The sequence below is a fragment of the Pleurodeles waltl genome, unplaced genomic scaffold (genome assembly GCF_031143425.1).
Source record: "Pleurodeles waltl isolate 20211129_DDA unplaced genomic scaffold, aPleWal1.hap1.20221129 scaffold_73, whole genome shotgun sequence".
NCBI classification, from domain to species: Eukaryota; Metazoa; Chordata; class Amphibia; order Caudata; family Salamandridae; genus Pleurodeles; species Pleurodeles waltl.
Genome location: NW_027150394.1, coordinates 2,314,046 through 2,326,080, shown reverse-complemented (window position 1 = coordinate 2,326,080; position 12,035 = coordinate 2,314,046). Strand labels below are relative to the sequence as shown.

General features: G+C 50.0%; 1 protein-coding gene across 2 annotated transcripts in view; it reads right to left on the bottom strand.

Annotated features, from left to right (window-relative positions):
* LOC138281245 (uncharacterized) overlaps nucleotides 1-9,106 on the bottom strand; it is a 75,275-nt gene extending 66,169 nt beyond the window's left edge. For both annotated transcript variants that reach the window (XR_011200888.1, XM_069219567.1), the window contains exon 1: nucleotides 8,993-9,106. Coding sequence is in view for 1 of the 2 variants with exons in the window: in XM_069219567.1 (XP_069075668.1) it covers nucleotides 8,993-9,050 (58 nt within the window). In the remaining variant the exon portion in view is untranslated. The remainder of the gene's footprint in view (nucleotides 1-8,992) is intronic.
* Between the last annotated feature and the right edge of the window lie 2,929 nt (nucleotides 9,107-12,035).

Genomic DNA, 12,035 nt, shown 5'->3' with positions numbered 1-12,035 from the left:
TAAGGTGGCTAAATCAATAGCCCCCTCAGAGACTAACACAGCCTCTGTGGTCTCCCTAACAAGACCAACCCCAACTAAGTTACCAATAGTGAGCCCAGCTACTCCCTTGGATTGGCTATTAGTAGGTTTGCTCCCACCACCACTGCTATTAATAGGGACGCTAGGTGTAGCAGTAGGGGTTGTAGTGGTAGGAGCGTTGGTGCTTTTCTTTGGACAACTGGGATCTGTTGTCCAATGGCCTTTTATTTTGCATAAATAGCACCATGGTTTCTTTTCCTTGTTCTGATTTGAAGAGGATTTGGGCCCATCACCCCCACCAGAGTGTTTTTGTGGGCCTGATGAAGACTCATTTTTAGATTTGTCCCCACCCTTGTCAGAAGACTTACCATCCTTCTTCTTGTTGCCATCTTTGTCACCCCCTGTATGAACTTTTCTGTTCATCCTTGTTCTGACCCATTTGTCTGCCTTCTTTTCCAATTCTTGGGGAGAGGTCAGATCAGAGTCCACCAAGTACTGGTGCAACAAATCAGACACACAATTATTAAGAATATGCTCTCTCAGGATCAAGTTATACAGGCTGTCATAATCAGTAACTTTACTGCCATGTAACCACCCCTCCAAGGCCTTCACTGAATGGTCAATGAAATCAACCCAGTCTTGTGAAGACTCCTTTTTGGTCTCTCTGAACTTTATCCTGTATTGTTCAGTGGTTAAGCCATAACCATCCAGGAGTGCATTCTTAAGAACATGGAAATTATTGGTATCACTTTCATTCACAGTAAGGAGCCTATCCCTACCTTTTCCACTAAATGATAGCCATAGGATAGCAGCCCACTGCCTTTGAGGGACATCCTGTACAACACAGGCCCTCTCAAGTGCAGCAAACCACTTGTTAATGTCATCCCCCTCCTTATAAGGGGGAACTATCTTGTGCAGATTCCTGGAATCATGCTCTTTTACAGGATGACTATGGGGAATACTGCTGCTGCCACCATGGGTTTCAAAACCCAACTTCTGTCTTTCTTTCTCTAGTTCAAAAGACTGTCTATCCAAATCCAGCTGTTGCTTTTTAAGCTTCAGTCTGGTTTGTTCCACTCTCAACTTGTTGAGTTCCCTCTCTAACATTCGGTCATCAGGGTTGGTGGGTGGGACATTCTTAGACACAGAAGAATGAGCAGAAGGAGACCTGTCCCTTACAGAAGCCACCCTAACAGCTTGGCTAACAGAAACATCACTACCAGTGTGGTGAGAATAAATGCTTTTGCTATGATGTGAGACAACACTATTTGTATGGTATGGCTCTCCATCATTACCAACTATGCTAGACTGTCTAGTAATGGGCAGGCTAGGAAGTTTCTTTCCTGAATCTTTTCCTGGGGGAGACCCTGAATCAGATTGGGAACTATTAGGTACTTTTTCAACAGATGGGGCACTTATGGCCTTATCTTTTTCTCTAAGCATGTTAATTAACAATTCCAAGGAAGGATTCTTCCCTACACTCAAACCTCTCTCTACACAGAGACTCCTTGCTCCTTTCCAGCTAAGGTGGTCATATGCAAGTTTGGACAGATCAACATTTTGGCCTGTGCCAGACATTTTTAGAGAAAGTTAAAGTGATAGAAAAAGAGAAAAAAGTTTTCAGAACTTTTTAGAAAGACAGAAAAAAAACTTTTTAAACTTTTAAGAACTTTTTGAAAGTTTAGAAGTACTTTTCAGCAATTTGAAAAGAGTGAAAAGAGGAAAAGCAAAACTTTTTAGCAATGTGTACACACACTGAACTTGTTTTGTATATTTTTCTCTTATGAAAAGTACAATGACAAGAGTGGTAAGTAGTCTCAAAGCACTTATCCCACCGCTGCACAACCAATGTAGGAGGCTGGACTGGCTTGTAGTGAGTACCAAGGGGTACTTGCACCTTGCACCAGGCCCAGTTATCCCTTATTAGTGTATAGGGTGTCTAGCAGCATAGACTGATAGATAATGGTAGCTTAGCAGAGCAGCTTAGGCTGAACTAGGAGACGTGTGAAGCTACTACAGTACCACTAATGTCACTTGCACAATATCATAAGAAAACACAATACACAGATATACTAAAATTAAAGGTACTTTATTTTTATGACAATATGCCAAAGTATCTCAGTGAGTACCCTCAGTATGAGGATAGCAGTTATACACAAGTTATATGTACACAATACCAAAAATATGCAGTATAGTCTTAGAAAACAGTGCAAACAATGTATAGTTACAATAGGATGCAATGGGGACACATAGGGATAGGGGCAACACAAACCATATACTCCAAAAGTGGAATGTGAACCACGAATGGACCCCAAACCTATGTGACCTTGTAGAGGGTCGCTGGGACTATTAGAAAATAGTGAGAGTTAGAAAATTAGCCCTCCCCAAGACCCTGAAAAGTGAGTGCAAAGTGCACTAAAGTTCCCCAAAAGACAAAGAAGTTGTGATAGAGGAATAATGCAGGAAAGACACCAACCAACAATACAACAACTGTGGATTTACAATCTAGGGTATCTGTGGAACAAGGGGACCAAGTCCAAAAGTCACAAGCAAGTCGGAGATGGGCAGATGCCCAGGAAATGCCAGCTGCGGGTGCAAAGAAGCTTCTACTGGACAGAAGAAGATGCGGTTTCTGCAGGAACGAAAAGGGCTAGAGACTTCCCCTTTGGTGGACGGATTTCTCTCGCTGTGGAGAGTCGTGCAGAAGTGTTTTCCAGCCGAAAGAATGCCAACAAGCCTTGCTAGCTGCAAATCGTGCGGTTAGCGTTTTTGGATGCTGCTGTAGCCCAGGAGGGACCAGGAGGTCGCAAATTAGACCAGAAGATAGAGGAGACGTCGAGCAAGACAAAGAGCCCTCTTAGCAGCAGGTAGCACCCGAAGAAATGCCAGAAACAGGCACTACAATGATGAGTGAAACAGTGCTCGTTGAAGTTGCACAAAGGAGTCCCACGTCGCCGGAGACCAACTTAGAAAGTCGTGCAATGCAGGTTAGAGTGCCGTGGACCCAGGCTTGGCTGTGCACAAAGGATTTCTGCCGGCAGTGCACGGACGCCGGAGTATTTGCAAAAGACGCAGTTTCCAACAAAGCAGTCTGGCGTGGGGAGGCAAGGACTTACCTCCACCAAACTTGGACTGAAGAGTCACTGGACTGTGGGAGTCACTTGGACAGAGTTGCTGGATTCGAGGGACCTCGCTCGTTGTGCTGAGAGGAGACCCAAGGGACCGGTCATGCAGCTTTTTGGTGCCTGCGGTAGCAGGGGGAAGATTCCGTCGAACCACGGGAGATTTATTCGGAGCTTCTAGTGCAGAGAGGAGGCAGACTACCCCCACAGCATGCACCACCAGGAAAACAGTCGAGAAGGCGGCAGGATCAGCGTTACAGAGTTGCAGTAGTCGTCTTTGCTACTATGTTGCAGTTTTGCAGGCTTCCAGCGCGGTCAGCAGTCGATTCCTTGGCAGAAGGTGAAGAGAGAGATGCAGAGGAACTCTGATGAGCTCTTGCATTCGTTATCTAAAGTTTCCCCAGAGACAGAGACCCTAAATAGCCAGAAAAGAGGGTTTGGCTACTTAGGAGAGAGGATAGGCTACTAACACCTGAAGGAGCCTATCAGAAGGAGTCTCTGACGTCACCTGGTGGCACTGGCCACTCAGAGCAGTCCAGTGTGCTGGCAGCACCTCTGTTTCCAAGATGGCAGAGGTCTGGAGCACACTGGAGGAGCTCTGGACACATCCCAGGGGAGGTGCAGGTCAGGGGAGTGGTCACTCCCCTTTCCTTTGTCCAGTTTCACGCCAGAGCAGGGGCTAAGGGGTCCCTGAACCGGTGTAGACTGGCTTATGCAGAATTGGGCACATCTGTGCCCAAGAAAGCATTTCCAGAGGCTGGGGGAGGCTACTCCTCCCCTGCCTTCACACCATTTTCCAAAGGGAGAGGGTGTAACACCCTCTCTCAGAGGAAGTCCTTTGTTCTGCCATCCTGGGACAAGCCTGGCTTGACCCCAGGGGGGCAGAAACCTGTCTGAGGGGTTGGCAGCAGCAGCAGCTGCAGTGAAACCCCAGGAAAGGTAGTTTGGCAGTACCAGGGTCTGTGCTACAGACCACTGGGATCATGGAATTGTACCAATAATGCCAGTATGGCATAGAGGGGGCAATTCCATGATCTTAGACATGTTACATGGCCATATTCGGAGTTACCATTGTGAAGCGTGTAATGGTGTCCCCGCACTCACAAAGTTCAGGGAATTGGCCCTGAACAATGTGGGGGCACCTTGGCTAGTGCCAGGGTGCCCTCACACTAAGTAAATTTGCACCTAACCTTTACCAGGTAAAGGTTAGACATATAGGTGACTTATAAGTTACTTAAGTGCAGTGTAAAATGGCTGTGAAATAACGTGGACGTTATTTCACTCAGGCTGCAGTGGCAGTCCTGTGTGAGAATTGTCAGAGCTCCCTATGGGTGGCAAAAGAAATGCTGCAGCCCATAGGGATCTCCTGGAACCCCAATACCCTGGGTACCTCAGTACCATATACTAGGGAATTATAAGGGTGTTCCAGTAAGCCAATGTAAATTGGTAAAATTGGTCACTAGCCTGTTAGTGACAATTTGAAAGAGATGAGAGAGCATAACCACTGAGGTTCTGATTAGCAGAGCCTCAGTGAGACAGTTAGTCACTACACAGGTAACACATTCAGGCACACTTATGAGCACTGGGGCCCTGGAGAACAGGGTCCCAGTGACACATACAACTAAAACAACATATATACAGTGAAAAATGGGGGTAACATGCCAGGCAAGATGGTACTTTCCTACAATTACCATTTTCTTGTGAAAGGGGCAGGGCCACGGGCGATGACAGGGATGGAGGGGGAGCCACAGCCCTCCCACTTTGTGCACATGTGTGTTTGGCTGGCCGTCTTGGGCTGGCCAAACGCACATGCACACTAGGCTCTGTCCAACCTGCATTGCCGGGCTGGAGACAGCAGGCAGAGACTTCCACTCTGCCTCGGAGCGCCCTGGCTGGGCGCGCTGTCCAATCCTACAGCAGCTTTCATGCTGCCAACAGCATGAAAGCAGCGTTAGGATTGGACACAGGGCAGACTGGGAGCATGTGCCTGCAGTCGAGGACCGAGGAGTGGTGCTGCAAGAAAGATATACTTTATTTATTATATTGTTTGTCATCCCCTGGCCGTGCGCCACCCGCCCCTTTTATCCTCCTGTGAGCCGCCTCTGCAATCTTCCCATCACCACTCTGGGTCACTGCACTCTACACCACTTTATTGAAAACCAATGCCCTCTGTGCCACCACACTTCACATTAACTACTCTGCATCACTCTACTCTAAGTCACTATACTCTAGAACACTTAATGCCACTTACGCCATTGTACACTGTGCCACTCTACTCTGCACCACTGCACTCTATGCCACTGTACTTTACAACACCTGATGCTACTTACGCAATTGCACGCTGCGCCACTCTATTCTACTCTGCACCACTGTATTCTATGCCACCGTACCCTACAACTCTTAATGCCACTTACGCCATTGTACACTGTGCCACTCTACTCTGCACCACTGCACTCTATGCCACTATACTTTACAACACCTGATGCTACTTACGCCATTGCACGCTGCGCCACTCTATTCTACTCTGCACCACTGCACTCTATGCCACTGTTCTCTACAACACCTGATGCCACTCACGCCACTGTGTGCTGCACCACTCTATTCTACTCTGCACCACTGCACTCTATGCCACTGTACCCTACAACACCTGATGCCACTCACGCCACTGTACGCTGCGCCACTCTATTCTACTCTGCACCACTGCACTCTATGCCATTGTACTCTACAACACCTGATGCAACTCACGCCATTGTATGCTGCACCACTCTATTCTACTCTGCACCACTGTATTCTATGCCACTGTACTTTACAACACCTGATGCCACTCACGCCACTGTGTGCTGCACCACTCTATTCTACTCTGCACCACTGCACTCTATGCCACTGTACCCTACAACACCTGATGCCACTCACGCCACTGTACGCTGCGCCACTCTATTCTACTCTGCACCACTGCACTCTATGCCACTATACTTTACAACACCTGATGCTACTTACGCCATTGCACGCTGCGCCACTCTATTCTACTCTGCACAACTGCACTCTATGCCACTGTACTTTACAACACTTGATGCCACTCACGCCACTCTATTCTACTCTGCACCACTGCACTCTATGCCACTGTTCTCTACAACACCTGATGCTACTCACGCCATTGTGTGCTGCACCAGTCTATTCTACTCTGCACCACTGCACTCTATGCCACTGTACTCTACAACACCTGATGCCACTCACACCATTGTACGCTGCACCACTCTATTCTACTCTGCACCACTGCACTCTAAGCCATTGTATTCTACAACACCTGATGCCACTCACGCCACTGTACGCTGCGCCACTCTATTCTACTCTGCACCACTCCACTCTATGCCACTGTACTCTACAACACCTGATGCCACTCACGCCATTGTACGCTGTGCCACTCTATTCTACTCTGCACCACTGCACTCTATGCCACCGTACCCTATAACACCTGATGCTACTCAAGCCACCCTACAACACCTGATGCTACTCACGCCATTGTACGCTGTGCCACTCTATTCTACTCTGCACCACTGTACTCTATGCCACTGTACTCTACAACACCTGATGCCACTCACGCCATTGCACGCTGCGCCACTCTATTCTACTCTGCACAACTGCACTCTATGCCACTGTACTTTACAGCACTTGATGCCACTCACGCCATTGTATGCTGCGCCACTCTATTCTACTCTGCACCACTGCACTCTATGCCACTGTACTCTACAACACCTGATGCCACTCACGCCATTGTGCGCTGCGCCACTCTATTCTACTCTGCACCACTGCACTCTATGCCACTGTACTCTACAACACTTGATGCCACTCACGCCATTGTACACTGCGCCACTCTACTCTGCACCACTGTACTCTATGCCACTATACGTTACAACACCTGATGCCACTCAAGCCATTGTACGCTGCGCCAGTCTATTCTACTTTGCACCACTGCACTCTATGCCACTGTACCCTACAACACCTGATGCCACTCACGCCGTTGTACGCTGCGCCACTCTACTCTACTCTGCACCACTGCACTCTATGCCACTGTACTCTACAACACTTGATGCCACTCTATTCTACTCTGCACTACTCCGCTCTATGCCACTGCCCTCTGGGTGGCAGACATGACATGGTAACATGTGACAGCAAGCGGTCTGCCCAAACTTTACCATGTCCACGGACGGCGGCATAGCTGCCGAACCCCAGCTTTACCCAGCATCGCTTTATATGCTGACTCTTTATATGAGGGTAACCCGCACAGCATTCATACTTCCTCTGGTTCATGAAGAAAGCGCCTGAAGACGTCACATGTGCCACAGTGATGCACACGAACAGCTGCTCCCAGATGCCCTAGCAGCAAGGCGCTCTAACCCTCAAACATGCCCACGGTGCCGTCGCAGACATGCCCAGTACACCCTCTGCTGTACTTCTCGGTACTCGAGTGAAACGGTGTTTAGACTTCGCATCTGAAAGTGTGGGCTGTGTCTGTTGTGTCCTGTAGAACTTTGACGGTGGCCACAACAGCACACGGTATATTTTATAAGTAAGGAGTGGTCCTCGGCTTTGGTGAGTGTGCGGGGGTGGCAGAGTCACATTAGCAGCTCCTCCACACCCCCCCCCCCCCCCCCCCCCCCCCCGGTGGCAGCCATCGGCAGAGGGGCGTCAGGCAATGAAACGTAGAGGGAGTTTAACACACACCAGGGCAGGGCGCCAGGTGAGTCACCACCTCGCAGCAGTTAAAGGGTCGCTGCAGGATCATCCCCCACCCCCAAAAAAAAAAAAAGTGTTTCATTCACATAAATACCGGAACCTGAAGGCAGAAGGCAAAATCAAACAGAACAGAGCGGGGCGCGCAGGAGGAGAGCGGAGGGAGGGAAGAAGGAGAGAGAATGAGATGCGGGGGTGGGGGGGGTGTATGGGGTGTGCGTGTTTACATACTGCATCCGCAAGTACAGCACCTGAATCAGAAACAGGGAAGAGAATGTGGCGTAACGGCAGCAGGGGGTCAGAGGGGGTCACCCCAGTATTACCTGCGCTCCTCATCATCAGCGGGGTGCAGTACTGGGGTGCATGGGGGGGGGGGGGGTTCAACCCTGCATTACCTGATAGCAGCAGCACCCCAGGAGCCAGTATTAGGATGTGGGGGGTCGCCCCATTATTACCAGCAGGGAGCAGTACTAGGGTTACTCCTGCATTACCTGATAGCAGCAGCACCCCCAGGGGGCAGTACTAGGATGTGGGGGGGAGTCGCCCTAGTAATAGGGTGTGGAGGGTCGCTCCAGTATTAACAGCAGAGGGCAGTTCTAGGGTCACCCCTACATTACCTGATGACAGCAGCACCCCAGGGGGCAGTATTAGGATGGGGGAGGGGGGTCGTCCCAGTATTACCAGCCGTGAACAGTATTAGGATGTGGTGGATGGGTGGTCCCAGTATTACCAGCCGGGGGCAGTACTCGGGTCACCCCTGCATTACCTGATATCAGCAGCACCCCCAGGAGGCAGTATTAGGATGTGGGGGCTCGCCCCAGTATTACCAGCAGGGGGCAGTTCTAGGGTCACTCCTGCATTACCTGATAGCAGCAGCACCCCCAGGGGGGCAGTACTAGGATGTGGGGGGTCGCCCTAGTAATAGGGTGTGGAGGGTCGCTCCAGTATTAACAGCAGGGGCAGTACTAGGGTCACCCCTACATTACCTGATGACAGCAGCACCCCAGGGGCAGTATTAGGATGTGGGGGGTCGCACCAGTATTACCAGCCGTGAACAGTATTAGGATGTGGTGGTCCCAGTATTACCAGCCGGGGCAGTACTCGGGTCACCCCTGCATTACCTGGTACCAGCAGCCCCAGCAGGGCGCAGAAGGTGCACGTGCCGTACGGGGTGCCCATGGTGCCGCTGTGCGCCCTCGGGCTCCGCTGCTCTGTTCACAACCGCAGCCTCCAGCGCCAGATGCTGAATGATGGGAGAGCGGAGACTGAGATCCAGGTGGGAGGGACAGCTCTGACGTCAGACCTCCTCCCTAGCCAATAGGAGGCGGCCTGCGACGCCGCGCTTCCCACCCGCCCACGACCCTTCATACCATCACGCCACCTCAGGGAAGGTCTCCACACTTAGGTATAGGGATGTTGAGCTCTCTCCCGTACGTGAGCTCCCCCTCCTGATCTCATTCCCTTCATGCTGCTCTTGCTGGTTCCACCCCTCTCAGCGCTCATTTAAACTTTAAAACCCATGGTTACAGTAAATGTAGATTGCGCTTTTTAACTTTTACTATGTAATCCCTGAGTAAAGCGCACTGACTCCTTTCAGAGCTGCGTAGCGCTATATAAGAAACTGTAAATCAAGAAATGCGGTTTTTTTAGGTGCTAGAAAATGCTGCAGGAAAAAAACATAGCACAGCCCAATTTCAGCACCTGGAGGGGGGTCAACCACCACCTTTCTATGCCCACTAATTACACCACCATTCTGTGCTCACTAATAGTAGCAACATATAGGTCTATCTGTGCAACCCACTCAATACCGCTCCACACCACACAATGTGACTCCACAGCACAGTATGTCACACACTCCCACTCCACTCCAGACCACACCACTGCACTCAAACAAAGCCAATATATCTCATAGGGACCTCCACATAATTCCACTACACTCAATACCACATAATTACTAGCCATATAATTCCAAAGCACACCACGCCACATAATTCCACTACACATAACACCACACAATTCCATGCCAACCCACATAATTCCACTCCACACCACATAAATCCACTCCGCAACACACAGCTACAAGACATTAACATTGACAATGCCTATAGCTCTCAGATTGCCAAGACTTATTGGCATGCTAGTTCTTGTTTTTTTGTAATCTTATATAGCACCAACTCGACCCGAGGGCACTGGAGCGCTTTACACGAGCACCAGTTAGATTTATGTTTTTAGGCAGGAGGTAGATTAAGTGATTTGCCCAGGATCACAGGATGTTGAGCCTGTGATGGTGCCTTTCCTACGACATGTCGCCCAGTTAACCATCCATTGCTTACTCAGGGAATCGTGCACATCCACGGAGGGTCTGGCTACGTCTGGCACATAAAGAAGGCACCCCCTGCTGCCCCTCTGTCAGTGGGGTGGGCCGGGGCCTCCAGGTGACTGCCTTGTGCACAGATCAGATATGTGGGGTAAGCTAGGGGGTAGCCCGTGTACACACATTAAATGTGTGCGGCTGGAGAGGACGACTCCGGTTTGCTCAAAGTAGTTAGTGAGGGTAAGTGGCGTAACTCTGGTCGGCACATAAAATACGTTTGTGATTATTAAACTCCGTAGCTGTCAAGTTACCCAGGTCCATGCGTGATGTGCTGCTCCAGTCCAGGTTTTTTCCTTTGAATGCTGGGACTTGAAGTCACGTTTTATAATGGGATAAACAAGACTACAACTCCCAGATTTCCAATAAAAAATCCTGGACTACAGCAGCACATCACGCATGGCCTTGGGAAAGCTGGTAGGGCTGAAACTCTCCCAACCCTACTCTAACTTTTAGGTTGATGGCGAGCACCCTTCTCTCCACGTATTTATGACAAGCACCAGGAGGAGGGCCACCCCTTGACTATACGGCTCTAGTGACCGTCATCCCTTGGTCCCTGAACAGGGTCACTCAGTGGGTTTCCCGTCCACCAGTAGACTCAGCCGGTCATGGGGGCAGCCGAGTCCTCACCTCATCTGATCCTGGCCCTCACTTCAGCCCTTCGTGTGCCATCACGCATAGCGAAGAGGCGATATGGTATTGGACTTCGAGTTTATTTTATGCGTATGACGTGATTTGTGAGTATGGTATTTTACATGAGGTTTTCTTGTGTGTCTAAGGTTTCACGGTTTCACGGTTTCACGGTTTCACGCTCTGAGACCCATGGGTCAAGTGTGCACTTTATAAAACTCTCTAAATAAATGAATACAATTAGATTTTTGGGCACATGAGAATCCAGAGTCTGTGAGAACATATCAGACATTTGGGGTAACAGGTGTCCGGCCCCTGTTCATAAATACCCACCGCACCGGTGGCCCTCTTGGATTCTGGTTGGCTCCTTGATTCTGTAAACCCCGTGCATGTGGGTCCCCCAAGGTCTTCTGTCAAGCACAGAGTTAGAAACTCCTGCCCTCCGCCGGTTGCCTCTTAAGGTTCACCAAACATCAAGGATTAACAAAATGCCACACTGCTGGCACACGAGGCTGGGGCTACTCGGAGTCTGAAGATCCGTTGGAGCAGGAAACAACAAGCCTTGGTTGCTGCAAGAGTCACGGTGCACAGGGGTACCGTCCTGCAAGGAGAGGCAAGAGGACAACCCCAGGCGACCATCTGTGATGCAGGATCGACGCAGTTCTGGAGGGGAGCAGGTCCACACAGCCGGACATCATTGCTGTAGGTGCCTGCAGATGCAGGGGAGTGACTCCTTCACTCCAAGGGAGATTCCTTCTAGCTTCTTGGTGCAGCTGAAGTCTTGCTGGCTCCAGAAGATGCACAGCCAGGAAAAGCTGCAGTTGCTAGAAGGAGACGGAGAAACAATTTTGCAAGGTGAGGTCGTCTCGGGAGTTGCTGTCTTGTCGGTTTCTGAAGTGTCCATTTGCGGTTCCAGTGGGCAGAAGTAGAAGTAAGTGATGCAGAGGAGTCCTGGTGGAGTCTTGCATGTCGTATCTGGAGACCCACTCGAAAGGGAGTCGCTAAATAGCCCTAAAAGGGGGTTTGGTCACCAAGCACGGTGACCACCTATCAGGAAATTCTCTGACGTCACTTGCCTGACCTGGCCACTTAGATGCTCCCAGGGGCCTCTGCACATCTTGTTTTCAAGATGGCTGAATTGAGTGGCCACCTGGAGGAGCTCT